Raw genomic sequence first — 15,458 nt, forward strand, 5'->3', positions numbered from 1 at the left:
CAAAATACCCCGGGATTGCCCCGAAAATGACCCCGAAATAGCCCCAAAAACCCCCCAAAACACAGTGGGATCGCCCCAAAATAGCCCGAAATACCCCCAAAAATAACCCAAAATGTACCCCCCAAAACACAATGGGATCGCCCCGAAAATACCCCCGAAAATAATGGAACCGCCCCAAAAATAACCCTGAAATACCCCCAGAAATACCCCCGAAAATAATGGAATCGCCCCAAAAATAACCCCAAAATAGCCCCAAATAATACTCCCCTAAACACAATGGGATCGCCCAAAAATAACCCTCGAAATAGCCCTGAAAATAACCCAAAATATACCCCCCAAAACCCTGGGATCACCCCAAAAATAACCCCGAAATAGCCTGAAAATAGCCCAAAATATACCCCCCAAAACCCTGGGATCGCCCCCAATATACCCTGAAATAACCCCGAAAATAGCCCAAAATGTACCCCCAAAACACAATGGGATCACCCCGAAATACCCCAAAATATACCCCCCAAAACACAATGGGATCGCCCCAAAATACCCCGAAAATAATGGAATCGGCCCAAAAATAACCCCTGAAATACCCCCAAAATATACCCCCCAAAACACAGTGGGATCACCCCAAAATAGCCCCGAAAATACTCCTGAAAATAATGGAATTGGCCCAAAAATAACCCCTGAAATACCCCCAAAACACAATGGGATCGCCCAAAAATAACCCCGAAATAGCCCCAAAAATACCCCCAAAAATAATGGAATCGCCCCAAAAATAACCCAAAATACACCCCCAAAACACAATGGGATCACCCCAAAAATACCCCTAAATATATCCCCCAAAAATAATGGAATCGCCCCAAAAATAACCCCCGAAATACCCCCAAAAATAACCCAAAATATACCCCCAAAACACAATGGGATTGCCCCAAAAATAACCCCAAAAATACCCCCAAAAATAGCCCAAAATACACCCCGAAAAACAACGGAATCACCCCAAAAATAACCCAAAATACACCCCCAAAAATAATGGAATCGCCCCGAAAATAACCTCTGAAATACCCCCAAAAATAACCCAAAAATTACCCCACAAAACCCCAAAATTACCCCAGAAATAACCCCTGAAAATGCCCCAAAAAACGCAGAAAATACCCCCAAAAACCGCAAAAAATACCCCAAAAATTCTCTCCAAAATAGCACAAAATCCCCCCAAAAATAGCACAAAAAATCCCCAAAAAATCCCAAAAAATCCCAGAAAAATCCCAAAAAATCTTCCAAAAAACCGCCACACCCCCAGACCCCTAAAATCCCCATTTTTCCCCCTAAAATTGATGTTTATATTCCGTAATTCCTGTATTTGCCCAAAATCCCATTTTTTCTCCCCACACGTCTGTGTCCCGCTGCCTCTCCCGGGAGCAGCCCCAAATCCCCCTAAAATCCCATTTTTTGCCCGAATTTCCCCGTTCTTTCGCCCAACCTGAAGTTATAATTTCTGTCATTTTTATTTTTGCCCGAATTTGCGGTTTTTCCCCCAGAACCTCGGTGTCCCAGCACCGCTCCCGGGAGCAGCCCCAAATCCCCCTAAAATCCCATTTTTTGCCCGAATTTCCCCGTTCTTTCGCCCAGACTGAAGTTATAATTTATAATATTTTTATTTTTGCCCGAATTTGCGGTTTTTCCCCCAGAACCTCGGTGTCCCGCCGCAGTTCCCGCGAGAAGCTGTCGCTGCTGCAGGCCCGGGAGAGGGTGGGGGAGGGGGCGCTGCCCCCCCCCCTCAGCCCCCCGGGAGGGGGCGGGGCCGAGAGCGACGAGGGCGGGGACAGCGAGGGGGAGGGGCCGGAGGGAGAGCCCCGCCCCCTCACGGGGGGTGAGCGAGGGGAGGGGCCAGAGGGGAAGCCCCGCCCACACACGGGGGGGAGGGGCCGGAGGGAGAGCCCCGCCCCCTCACGGGGGGGTAAGGGGGAGGGGCCGGAGGGAGAGCCCCGCCCACACACGGGGGAGGGGTCAGAGGGGAAGCCCCGCCCACACACGGGGGGAGGGGCCGGAGGGGAAGCCCCGCCCACACACGGGGGGTGAGCAGGGGGAGGGGCCAGAGGGGAAGCCCCGCCCACACACGGGGGTGAGCAGGGGGAGGGGCCAGAGGGGAAGCCCCGCCCACACACAGGGGGGTGAGCAGGAATGGGGGGAGAAATAGGAAAAATTGGGAAAATGGGGAAAACCAGGAAATTTGGAAAAAAATAGGGAAATTGGGGGGGAAAAAAAAAATGAGGAATTTGGACAAAAAAAAGGGGAATTTTGTGTGGGAAAAATGGAGATTTTGGGGTTGGTTTGGGTGAAAAAAGGGAATTTTTGGTTACATACGGGGATTTTGGGGTTGTAAAATGGGGATTTTGGGGAAAATTGGATGGAAAAAAGTGAATTTTGGGTGGGAAAAGGGGAATTTGGGGCAGAAAAGGGAATTTTGGGGGGATTTTTGGGAATGTTGGGAGGGAAAAGGGAATTTTTGGGGATTTTTGTGGGTTTTGGGATTTTTTGGGATTTTTTGGGGCTCTCAGGAAGGGGCGGGGTCTCTCACTGCCCCTCCCCCCTCCCTTTTCAGACCCCCCCGAGGCTCCGCCCCCCAACGGCCCCGCCCCCCCACTGCCGGTAAGGCCCCTCCCCCCTCCCCCCATCCATGGGCAAAGGGGCGGGGCCCGGGCGAGGCCCCGCCCCCACCGCCCCCCCAGCCCCCCCCCGGGGCTCTCTGCAGGTCCGGCTCCCTGGGGGCGTGGCCTGGCCCCGCCCGGGACACGCCCCCCGCCCAGGCCCCGCCCCCCGTGCGCCGCTCCGCCTCCTCCCCGCGCCTGCAGGCCCCGCCCACGGTGAGGCCACGCCCCCCTTTGGTCCCAGCCACGCCCCGTTCTGTGCTGGGACACGCCCCCTCACCGCCCCTCCCCCCGCAGGGTCCGGAGCCCCCCGGCCGCCCCTCCCCCACCCAGAGACCCCCCAGGTGAGCAAAGGGGGCGGGGCTTAAAGTGGGAGGGGCTTAAATTGAGAAGAGGGAGTGGGAGGGGCTTTTAAAGGGTGGGACTTAGAGGGGAGGGGCTTTAAAAGGGGAGGAGTCTGAATGGGGAGGGGCCTAAAACAAGGCAGGGCTTAAAAGGGGTGGAGTCTAAATGGGTGGAGCTTAAAGGGGAGGGGCTTAAATCAGGGAGGGGCTTAAAAGGGAGGGGTTTAATTGAGAGGGGCTTTAAATGGGTGTGGTTTAAAATGGGAAGGGCCTAAAAGGGGAGGGGTTGGAAATGGGAGGGGCTTTAAACGGGTGTGGTTTAAAATGGGAAGGGCCTAAAAGGGGCGGGGTCTCAAATGGGAGTGGCCGACGCTTGTGCCCCTCCCCCACAGCCCCTCCCCCGCCCCGCCCGGAGCCCCCCGGGACCCCCCCGAGCCGAGGGTGCGCAGGTGAGGCCCCGCCCCCACCCCAAAACCCACCCGGGACCCCCAAAATCCCCCAAAAATCCTTTTGGGACCCCCAAAAACCCCCCCAAAACCCACCTGGGACCCCCAAAATCCCCCCTAGGATCCCCAAAATCCCTTCTGGGACCCCAAAAACCCCAAAATCCCCCTGGGCACTCAAAAACCCCCCAGAATCCCCAAAATCCCCATTTTCCAAAAAAAAATCCCTATTTTTCTGTCCAAAATTCCCATTTTTCCTCAAAATTCCCACTTTCCCCCAAAATCCCCATTTTTCCCCCAAAATCCCTATTTTTCCTCACACAAAATCCCCATTTTCCCCAAAATCCCCATTTGTCCCACCAAAATCCCCATTTTTCCTCCTAAAATCCCCATTTTTCCCCACACAAAATCCCCATTTTCTCCCCCAAATCCCCATTTTTTCCCAAAATCCCCATTTGTCCCCCAAAATCCCATTTTTTCCCCCAAATCCCCATTTTTTCCCAAAATCCCCATTTTTCCCCCAAAATCCCCATTTTTCCCCCTCAAATCCCCATTTTTCCCCACACAAAATCCCCATTTTTTACCAAAATCCCCATTTTTCTGCCCAAAATCCCCATTTCCCCCCCCAAAATCCCTGTTTTCCCCCAAAAATCCCCTTTTTTTCCCCCAAACCCCCATTTGTCCCCACACAAAATCCCCATTTTTTCCCAAAATCCCCATTTTTTCCCCAAATCCCCATTTTTTCCCAAAATCCCCATTTTTGCCCCCAAAATCCCCCCAGGCCGTTCCAGCCGCCCGCCCGGGACGAGGAGTCGGAGTCGCAGCGCAAGGCCCGGAGCCGCCTGATGAGGCAGGCACGGAGAGCGACCCAGGTGGGCCAAAATCCCCGGAATTCACCCCAAAAACGGCCCCAAAACCGCCTCAGAAATATCCCAAAAACTGCCCCAAAACCACCTCAAAAATATCCCAAAATCTGCCCCAAAACCGCCTCAAAAATATCCCAAAAACTGCCCCAAAACCACCTCAAAAATATCCCAAAATCTGCCCCAAAACCGCCTCAAAAATATCCCAAAAACTGCCCCAAAATCACCTCAAAAATATCCCAAAATCTGCCCCAAAACCACCTCAAAAATATCCCAAAAACTGCCCCAAAACCACCTCAAAATCGCCTCAAAAATATCCCAAAAACTGCCCCAAAACCACCCCAAAATCACCTCAAAAATATCCCAAAATCTGCCCCAAAATCACCTCCAAAATATCCCAAAAACTGCCCCAAAACCACCTCAAAAATATCCCAAAAACTGCCCCAAAACCGCCTCAAAAATATCCCAAAAACTGCCCCAAAACCGCCTCAAAAATATCCCAAAAACTGCCCCAAAATCACCTCAAAAATATCCCAAAAACTGCCCCAAAACCACCTCCAAAATACCCCAAAATCTGCCCCAAAACCACCTCAAAATCGCCCCAAAAAACAGCCCCAAAATCACCTCAAAAATATCCCAAAAACTGCCCCAAAACCGCCTCAAAATACCCCAAAATCAGCCCCAAAACCACCTCAAAAATATCCCAAAAACTGCCCCAAAATCACCCCAAAATCCGCCCCAAAATCACCTCAAAAATATCCCAAAAACTGCCCCAAAACCGCCTCAAAAATATCCCAAAATCTGCCCCAAAACCGCCTCAAAAATATCCCAAAAACTGCCCCAAAACCACCTCAAAAATATCCCAAAATCAGCCCCAAAATCACCTCAAAAATATCCCAAAAACTGCCCCAAAACCACCTCAAAATCACCCCAAAACCATCCCAAAACCACATCAAAAATATCCCAAAATCTGCCCCAAAACCGCCTCAAAAATATCCCAAATCTGCCCCAAAATCACCTCGAAACTGCCCCAAAACCGACCCAAAAATGCCCAAAAACTGCCCCAAAATCCACTCTGAAAACACCCCAAAATCCCACAAAATCACCCCAAAAATTGTCACAAAATCCCCCCCAAAATCCCCCAAAATGGCCCCGATTCCCCCCAAATCCCCCGTGACCCCTGGCTGACCCCTGTGACCCCTGAATGACCCCAGGGCGTGACCCTGACGGAGCTGAGGGCGGCGGAGCAGGGGATTGGCCGAGCCGCCGAGGGGCGTGGCCAGGAGCAGCCAATCAGGGACGAGGGCGGGCGGGAGCCGGCCGTGAGTGTTTGGGGTGAATTCGGGGGATTTTGGGAAAAACTGGGGGGATTTGGGGGATTTGGGGGGATTTGGGAGAAACTTGGGGGGATTTGGGAGAAACTTGAAGGAATTTGGGGAAAATTTTGGGTGAATTTCAGGGATTTTGGGGGAATTTGGGGAAATCCGGGGGGAATTTGGGTTCTCAGGGGGTCCCGGAGGGGATTTGGGGAGATTTGATGGAAATTTCAGGGATTTTGGGGATTTTGGAGGAATTTGAGGTGATTTGGGCGGAATTTGGGGAAATTTGGGGGCATTTTGGGGTCCCTGGGGAATTTGGGGGGGTCTTTGGTGGGGTATTTGGGGGAATTTGAGGAAATTTTGGTGGTTTTGGGGTCTCAGGGGTTCACGAGGGATTTTGGGGAGAATTTGGGGGATTTTGGGGGGTCCTGAGTAGGGGCTTTAATTTTGGGGTTTTTTTGGGGATCTCCGAGGGGATTTTGGGGGGATTTTTGATGATTTTGGGGGGGTTTTTGATGATTTTGGGGGGGTTTTTGAGGATTTGGGGGGATTTTTGAGGATTTTGGGGGGTTTTTGATGATTTTGGGGGGATTTTTGAGGATTTTGGGGGGGTTTTGATGATTTTTGGGGGGGTTTTTGGGGATTTTGGGGGGTTTTTGATGATTTTGGGGGGATTTTTGATGATTTTGGGGGGGTTTTTGAGGATTTTGGGGGGATTTTTGAGGATTTTGGGGTATTTTTTATGATTTTGGGGGATTTTTGATGATTTTGGGGGGGTTTTTGGGGGTCTCCCCCTTCTCTCACCCCCTCCCCCCCCCAGGACCCCCCCCGGCTCCCCGCCCCCCCCGCCCAGGTGCCCCCCGGTGGCCCCGCCCCCAGCCAGGTGACGGACAGCAACGGGCCCGCGGAGGCCCCGCCCCCTCCCAGGTACGGGGATTTTGGGGGGAATTTTGGGGATTTTGGGGAATTTTGGGGGGTCCTGGAATGATTCCCAAGCCCCCCCTTGACCCCTCCCCTCCCCCACAGCCACGCCCCCGCCCCGCCCCCCAACGGGCTCCGCCCCCCGCCGGCCCCGCCCTTCGATTACCAACAGGTAAAGGGGGCGGGGCTTGCGAGGGGGGAGGGGCTTGAGAGGCTCCAGAAATTTGGGGGAAATTTTGGAGAATTTTGGGCAATTAGGGCGGAGTTTTGACAATTTGGGGGAATTTGTGGAAAAGTGTGGGATTTTGGGGGGAATTTTTGGATTTTGGGGTGATTTTGGGGGGATTTTGGGGGTAATTTCGGGGATTTTGGGGGTGATTTTGGGGGGGATTTGGGGGGGATTTTGGGGGTAATTTTGGAGGTGATTTTGGGGGTAATTTTGGGGGGATTTTAGGGGGATTTTGGGGGTAATTTTGGGGATTTTGGGGGTTATTTTGGGGATTTTGGGGCTCCCCGGGTTGGGGGGGGTCGGGCGGGAGCTGCCCCCCCCTTTGCCCCTCCCCCCCAGCTGTTCCAGGAGCTTTGGGTTGAAAACGAGCGGATTCGGGAGCAGCTGCAGGAGGCGGAGCTGGCGCTGACCCAGAGCCGGCTGGAGCTCGAGAGGGTCACGCAGGTCAGGGGTCACGCAGGGGTCACGCAGGGGTCACTCGGGTCAGGGGTCACGCAGGGGTCACGCGGGTCAGGGGTCATTCATTGGTCACTTATGGTCAGTTGGGTCTGTGGGCACTCAGCGGTCACTCAGTGTTCATTCGGTCACTCAGCAGTCACTCAGTGGTCACTCAATAGTCAGCGGTCATTTAGGTCAGCGGTCACTCAGGATCACTCAGCGGTCACTCAGCATCACTTGGGTCACTCAGTGGTCACTCAGTAGTCAGTGGTCACTCAGTGGTCACTCGGTCACTCAGTGGTCACTCAGTGTTCGTTCAGTCACTCAGTGGTCATTCCGGTCAGCCACCAGTCAGGGTCACTCATTGGTCACTCAGTGGTCACTCGGTGACTTAGTGGTCACTCAATGGTCACTCATTGGTCACTCAGAGTCACTCAGGTCACTCAGTGGTCACTCAGGTCAGTGGTCACTCAGTGGTCTCTCAGTCACTCAGTGGTCACTCATTGGTCACTCAGTGGTCACTCAGGTCACTCAGTGGTCACTCAGTGGTCACTCAGGTCACTCAGTGGTCACTCAGCGTCACTCAGGGTCACTCAATGGTCACTCAGGAGTCAGTGGTCGCTCAGTGGTCTCGGTCACTCATTGGTCACTCAGAGTCACTCAGGTCACTCAGTGGTCACTCAGTGGTCTCGGTCACTCATTGGTCACTCATTGGTCACTCAGAGTCACTCAGGTCACTCAGTGGTCTCGGTCACTCGGTCACTCAGAGTCACTCAGGTCACTCAGTGGTCACTCAGAGTCACTCAGGTCACTCAGTGGTCACTCAGTGGTCACTCATTGGTCACTCAGAGTCACTCAGGTCACTCAGTGGTCACTCAGTGGTCACTCAGTGGTCACTCAGTGTGACCCCGTTCCCTCTCCCCCAGCGCCAGGAGCGCAGCGCGGAGCGGCCGGCACGGCTCGAGCTCGAGAGATTCGTGAGTGTCCCAAAACCGCCGAAATAAACCCAAAACCCACCCCGAAAACACCCAAAACCACCAAAAACCACCCCAAAAACCACCCCCACTACGAACCCTTCACATTCCCCTGCTCTTACCTCGCTTTTCCTGCTCTTTCTCCTCACGTTTTCTGCATTTTCCCCTCACGGCCGCCGCCATTTTGTTCCCCTCACGGCCGCCGCCATTTTGTTCCCCTCACGTTTTCCCGCCCTTTTCTCCCCTCACGTTTTCCCTCCATTTTCCCCTCACATTTCTGCCACTTCTTTCATTTTCCCCTCACACTTTCCCCCATTTTTTGCCCTCACATTTCTTCTTTTTTCTTCCCTCATGTTTTCATCCATTTTCCCCTCACGTTTTCTACTTTTCCCCTCATGGCTGCCGCCATTTTGCTCCCCTCATGTTTTCCCGCCCTTTTCTCCCCTCACATTTCCCCCTCACAATTCCCCCTTTTTCTCCCCTCACATTTCCTTCTTTTTCCCCTCACGTTTTTCCCCCATTTCCCCCTCACATTTCCCCCTTTTTCTCCCCTCACAATTCTCACCTTTTCCCTCACATTTTTGCCATTTTTCCCCTCAGATTTCTCACCACTTTTCCCCTCATGTTTTCCCCCGTTTCTCCCCTCACATTTCCTCCATTTTCTCCCTCATATTTCTTGCTTTTTTCCCCCTCACAATTCTCTCAATTTTCCCCTCACATTTTTGCCATTTTTCCCCTCACCTTTCCCTCCATTTTACCCTCACGTTTGCTGCCATTTTGTTCCCCTCATGTTTTCCCGCCCTTTTTTCCCCTCACGTTTCCCTCCATTTTCCCCTCACATTTCCCCTCTTTTCTCCCCTCACATTTCCCTCTTTTTTCCCCCTCACTTTTTCCCTCACATTTCTCTCTGTTTTCCTCTCACAATTCCAAATTTCTCCTCATCTTTCTCTCCCTTTTCCCCTCACATTTCCCTTTAAATCCTCCCGCGTGTGCCCCAGGAGCGCCGGGCGCTGGAGCTGAAGGCGGCTGAGCTGGAGGAGGAGCTGAAGGTGATTTTGGGGTGATTTCAGGGTGGTTTGGGGGTGAATTTTGGGGTGATTTCAGGGTGGTTTGGGGGTGGATTTTGGGGTGATTTCAGGGTGGTTTGGGGGTGGATTTTGGGGTGATTTCAGGATGATTTCAGGGGTGGTTTCACTGTAGTTTGGAGGGGTTTTTTGGGGTGATTCTGGGGCAGTTTCGAAGCAGTTTTGGGGTGATTTTGAGGTAATTTTGGGGTGATTTCAGGCTGGCTTTGGTGTGGTTTCGGGATGATTTTTGAGGTAATTTTGGTGTGGTTTTGAGGTAGTTTTAGAGTGGTTTTGGGGTGTTTTCAGCATGGCTTTGGTGTGGTTTTGGCATGTTTTCGGGGTGGTTTCAGGGTGATTTTGGGGTGGTTTCGAGGCAGTTTTGGGGTAATTTCGTGGTAGTTTTAGGATGATTTTGGGGCGATTTTGGGGTGGTTTTGGGGCGGTTCTGACCCGCGGCCCCTCCCCAGGCCCTGTCGGACCTTCGGGCCGACAACCAGCGGCTGAAGGACGAGAACGCGGCGCTGATCAGGGTCATCAGCAAACTCTCCAAATAACCCGAAACCCCCCAAAAATCCTCCCAAAACCCCCCCAGGACCCCCCCCCCAAATCCACCCCCCCCCCAATCCGCCAAACCTCCCCCACACCAGGGGGCGGAGCCAAACGCGCCAGGGGCGTGGCTAAAGGGAGTGGGTGGAGCTGGTGCCAAGGGGGCGTGGCCAATCCGGGGGTGGAGCCATTAATTGCACTGAGGTGAAAGCTGCCAAAGGGGTGTGGCCAAATGGGGGCGTGGTCTGTGCGCACCAGGCCCCGCCCCCACCTCTCCCCGCATGCTGTTCGTCCAATCAGACCACGGGGGGCGGGGCCTTCTCGTGCCCCGCCCCTTTTGCCAACCCTGCCCCTCCCCCCCCCGCGAATATTTTTGTGGAAAAAAAAAGGAAAAAAAGAAAAAAGAGAAAATAATAAATAAAAGAAAACCGTGGGGAAGGGGCGCACAGGAAGCGTGGTTTTTTATATTTTTTAATGTTTTTTATATAAATATATTTGTAGAACTCTGTAGGTACAAATTCCCCTCCCCCGACCCACCCCCACCCTGACCCCTCCCCCACCCACCCAAAACTCCAACCCTGTTTTTTGTTTTTTTTTTTTTTTTTTGGCTTTTTTGGTGTTTTTTTTTTTTTTTTTAATGTTTTTCTTCTTTATTCTGTCCAAAAAAAGCTTAAAAAAGAGAAAAAAAAGGGGGGTGGGGGAGGGGAAAGAGGGGAGAGGGGGGAGGGGCGATTTTACCTGCAAAGAGACGAGCGTGGGGGGAGGGGGGGGGGGGAGGGGGTGGGGGGAGGGGGCGGGGGGGGTTGGAAATAAATTAAATACGAACCAAAAAAGGGGAAATTGAGCAGCGCAAAGAAGACCCAGGGGAGGAGGAGGAGGAGCCATCATGGCGGTGATGATGATGATGGTGGCGATGGTGACGAAGGCGGCGGCGCTGGAGCCCCCCCCGGCTGGGCGTTGTTTGGAGGGGGGGGGTGGGTGGGGTTGGAGCCCCCTCCCCAAATTTGGCTGCGATTTTTTTTTGGGGGGTGGGGGAGGGGGAGCTCCATGTGCGGCGGCGATGGGGGAGGGTCCCGGAGGGGGGGGCGTGGCTCCGTGTGGGCGGGGCCGCGGCCGGTGGGCGGGGCCCTCCGGGGGTCTCTCCATCCTCCGTGGGGCGGGCGGGGGGCCGGGGGTCTCTGTCCGTGGGGCGGGCGGGGGTCCGGGGGCGAGACCTCGGCAGCAGGGAGAGAGAGAGAAACTGAGGCACGGTTAAAGTGGGGAGGGGGCAAAGGGGAGCGGCTCGGACCCCCACACCGGCCCCACAGATCCGGGGCTCTGCCCCCCAAATCAGCCCCACACATCCGGGGCTCTGCCCCCCAACAGAGCCCCCAAATCCGGGGCTCTGCCCCCCAACAGAGCCCCCAAATCCGGAGCTCTGCCCCCCAAATCAGCCCCATAGATTTGGAGCTCTGCCCCCCAAGTCAGCCCCACACATCCGGGGCTCTGCCCCCCAACAGAGCCCCCAAATCCGGGGCTCTGCCCCCCAAATCAGCCCCACAGATCCGGGGCTCTGCCCCCCAAATCTTGAGCTTTCCCCCAAATCCTGAGCTCTGCCCCACAAGCAGAGCCTGTGCCCCACAAGCAGCTGCTCTGCCCCCACAGATGTTGAGTTCTGCCCCACAGATCCCAAGTTTTGCCCCACAGATCCCACCCCAAGCCCTCCCTGGGCACGGCTGGGGGCTGCTATGGGGCAGCCGTCGCTGTCAGCCCCACAAGTGGCCCCCTCCCCACCCCACATCCCCTCCTCCTGTGGCTGCTGAGGGGGAGAGAAGGTTATGGGGCAGCCGTGGGGCAGCTCCTGGCCCCCTGAGGCTGCGGGGGTGACTGAGGGTCAGTGTGGGGCAGCCGTGGGGCAGCCGTGGGGCAGCCGTGGGCCCACTGCAGGCTGGCTTTGGGCTCAGGAGTCGAGGGTCAGTCCTGCTGTGGGGCAGCCCCATAAGTGGGCCAGCCCTGCCGGAGGGCAGCCCCAGTGTGGGTCAGATGTGGGGCAGCCCCACTGTGGGTCACTTGGGGGTGATGGCTGTGGGTCAGACGGGGGGCAGCCCCACTGTGGGTCACTTGTGGGGCAGCCATGGGGCTCAGGTGTGGGGCAGGGTGGCTGTGGGTCCCTGTGGGTCACTCAGATGTGGGGCAGCTGTGGGTGCCTGTGGGTCAGTTATGGGTCAGATGTGGGTCAGATGTGGGGCAGGGCGCTGAGGCTCTGCCGGCAGTCGATGGCGCCGCGGTCGGGCCCGGTGAAGGTGTGGGGCAGAGCACGGCTATGGGGCAGAGCTGTGGGTGCCTGTGGGTCAGATGTGGGTCAGATGTGGGGCAGGGCGCTGAGGCTCTGCCGGCAGTCGATGGCGCCGCGGTCGGGCCCGGTGAAGGTGAGGGGCAGAGCACGGCTATGGGGCAGAGCACGGCTATGGGGCAGAGCTGTGGGTCCCTGTGGGTGCCTGTGGGTCAGTTATGGGTCAGTTGTGGGTCAGATGTGGGGCAGGGCGCTGAGGCTCTGCCGGCAGTCGATGGCGCCGCGGTCGGGCCCGGTGAAGGTGAGGGGCAGCCCCCCCAGGAAGCGGCGGCGCTCGGGGGGCTCCAGCCCCATAAGTGGCCCCAGCTGGGCCGTCGGCAGCGCCGGGCGGTAGCTGGGGAGAGAAGGAGGTCAGGGGGGGCCGGGGGCGCCGGGGGGCACCCGCGGCCCCACAGAGCACGGTGGGACCCCAGGATGGGGGGCTCGGCCCCATAGAACACGGTGGGACCCCATAGCAGGGGGCTCGGCCCCACAGAGCACGGTGGGACCCCAGGATGGGGGGCTCGGCCCCATAGAACAGGGTGGGACCCCGTGATGGGGGGCTCGGCCCCATAGAACAGGGTGGGACCCCGTGATGGGGGGCTCGGCCCCATAGAGCACGGTGGGACCCCATGATAGGGGGCTCAGCCCCATAGAAAGGGGTCTGACCCCATAGCGGGGGGCTCGGCCCCATAGAAAGGGGTCTGACCCCATAACAGGGGGCTCGGCCCCATAGAGAGGGGTTTAACCCCACAGAGAGGAACAGGGTCCCATATGGGGGGCCCAGCCCCACATCACCCCATGGCAGAGGGGCTCAGCCCTATCTATATCTGGGGGCTCAGCCCTATAAAAAGGGGGCTTAGCCCCAAAAGTGGGGGTCCAGCCCCATAACAAGGGGGCTCAGGCCAAGGAGGGGCTCAGCAAGACCCCCACCCCAATGTGGGGCAGAGATTGGGGACACTGAGGGATTCCCCCATGCCCATATATGGACACTGAGGGATTCCCCCATGCCCATATATGGAGTGAGGGTTCCCCCATGCCCATATATGGACGCTGAGGGATCCCCCTGCCCATATATGGACACTGAGGGATCCCCCTGCCCATATATGGACACTGAGGGATTCCCCCATGCCCATATATGGACACTAAAGGGATCCCCCATGCCCATAAATGGACACTGAGGGATTCCCCCATGCCCATATATGGACACTGAGGGATTCCCCCATGCCCATATATGGACACTGAGGGATTCCCTGCCCATATATGGACACTGAGGGATTCCCCCATGCCCATATATGGACACTGAGGGATTCCCCCATGCCCATATATGGACACTGAGGGATTCCCCATGCCCATATATGGAGTGAAGGATTCCCCATGCCCATATATGGACAGAGGGAATTCCCCCATGCCCATAAATGGACACTGAGGGATCCCCATGCCCATGTAGGGACACTGAGGGATTTCCCATGCCCATATATGGACACTGAGGGATCCCCATGCCCATATATGGACACTGAGGGATTCCCTCTATGCCCATATATGGACACTGAGGGATCCCCATGCCCATATATGGACACTGAGGGATCCCCCTGCCCATATATGGAGTGAGGGATTCCCCCATGCCCATATATGGACACTGAGGGATTCCCCCATGCCCATATATGGACACTGAGGGGTTCCCCTATGCCATATATGGAGTGAAGGATTCCCCATGCCCATATATGGAGTGAAGGATTCCCCATGCCCATATATGGACACTGAGGGGTTCCCATGCCTATAAATGGACACCAGGGCTTTCCCCCACCCCATATTTGCTCACAACAGCAGGGAATCCCCCCAAACCCCTCACAGGCGGGGGTTTAACCCCCCAAATCCCCCAAAACCGGGCAATTTCCCTTTTTTCCTGTGCGCTCTCACTCACCTGCGTGGCCCCGCGGCTCCTGGGGCCGACTCCTGCCTGTCCCTTCACCCCATTCCCCATATCCCCCCGAAGCCCCCAGCCCCACGTACGCCCTGATGCAGGGCCCCCAGCCCCATATCCCCCCTGTGCCCCCAGCCCCACGTACGCCTTGATGCAGGGCCCCCAGCCCCATATCCCCCCGCCCGAAGCCCCCACGTACGCCCTGATGCAGGGCCCCCAGCCCATATCCCCCGCCCGAAGCCCCCACGTACGCCTTGATGCAGGGTGTGTGTGCCCCCAGCCCCATATCCCCCCGCCCGAAGCCCCCAGCCCCACGTACGCCTTGATGCAGGGCCCCCAGCCCCATATCCCCCCAAGCCCCACGTACGCCTTGATGCAGGCGCGCAGGGCGCGGCGCCGCTCGCGCTCGGCGAACAGGTCGATGAGGCGCGGGCCCATGGCCGGGGCCGAGCTGTGCAGGCGGAAGAAGCGGCTGTAGAGCCCCAGGGCCCAGGCGGCGCGCAGGGACAGGGCGTGGGACACCGAGGGGTCTGAGCGGAGGGACGGGGGCAGCAGGGCCAGCTCCGTGGTCAGCTCTGGGATGGACAGATGGACAGACGGACAGGGGTCAGTGTGGTTATTGGGTCAGTGGGTCAGCAGGGACAGCGCGTGGGACACCGAGGGGTCTGAGCGGAGGGCAGGGGGCAGCAGGGCCAGCTCTGTGGTCAGCTCTGGGGATGGACAGATGGACAGGGGTCAGTGGGATGGACACACAGACAGGGGTCAGTGTGGTTATTGGGTCAGCAGGGACAGGGCGTGGGACACCGAGGGGTCGGAACGGAGCGATGGGGGCAGCAGGGCCAGCTCTGTGGTCAGCTCTGGGGATGGACAGACGGACAGACAGACAGGGGTCAGTGTGGTCATTGGGTCAGTGTGGTTATTGGGTCAGTGGTGCGGTCAGTGGGTCAGCAGGGACAGCGCGTGGGACACCGAGGGGTCCGAGCGCAGGGACGGGGGCAGCAGGGCCAGCTCTGTGGTCAGCTCTGGGGATGGACAGATGGACAGACAGTGGGATGGACAGACAGGGGTCAGTGTGGTTATTGGGTCAGTGGTGCGGTCAGTGGGTCAGCAGGGACAGCGCGTGGGACACCGAGGGGTCGGAACGGAGCGATGGGGGCAGCAGGGCCAGCTCTGTGGTCAGCTCTGGGATGGACAGATGGACAGGGGTCAGTGGGATGGACAGACGGACACAGACAGGGGTCAGTATGGTTATTGGGTCAGGTGGTCATTGGGTCATGGTGTGTCATGGGTCAGCAGGGACAGCGCGTGGGACACCGAGGGGTCCGAGCGGAGCGATGGGGGCAGCAGGGCCAGCTCTGTGGTCAGCTCTGGGATGGACAGACGGACAGATGGACAGGGGTCAGTGTGGTCATTGGGTCAGTGGGTCAGCAGGGACCAGGC

General features: G+C 56.8%; 1 protein-coding gene across 1 annotated transcript; it reads left to right on the plus strand.

The window, feature by feature from the left end:
- Positions 1-1,413: 1,413 nt before the first annotated feature.
- On the plus strand, positions 1,414-10,229 carry LOC135441978 (protein phosphatase 1 regulatory subunit 12C-like; the record flags this gene model as incomplete). Its single annotated transcript, XM_064701526.1, has 13 exons — positions 1,414-1,861; positions 2,594-2,640; positions 2,721-2,855; positions 2,937-2,983; positions 3,376-3,432; positions 4,208-4,298; positions 5,504-5,611; positions 6,429-6,535; positions 6,635-6,701; positions 7,098-7,202; positions 8,123-8,173; positions 9,169-9,219; positions 9,705-10,229. Coding segments are annotated over 13 exons (1,401 nt in total), but the record flags the coding sequence as incomplete, so codon positions are not given.
- Positions 10,230-15,458: the final 5,229 nt, after the last annotated feature.

The sequence above is a fragment of the Zonotrichia leucophrys genome, unplaced genomic scaffold (assembly GCF_028769735.1).
Source record: "Zonotrichia leucophrys gambelii isolate GWCS_2022_RI unplaced genomic scaffold, RI_Zleu_2.0 Scaffold_779_23084, whole genome shotgun sequence".
Lineage (NCBI taxonomy): Eukaryota > Metazoa > Chordata > Aves > Passeriformes > Passerellidae > Zonotrichia > Zonotrichia leucophrys.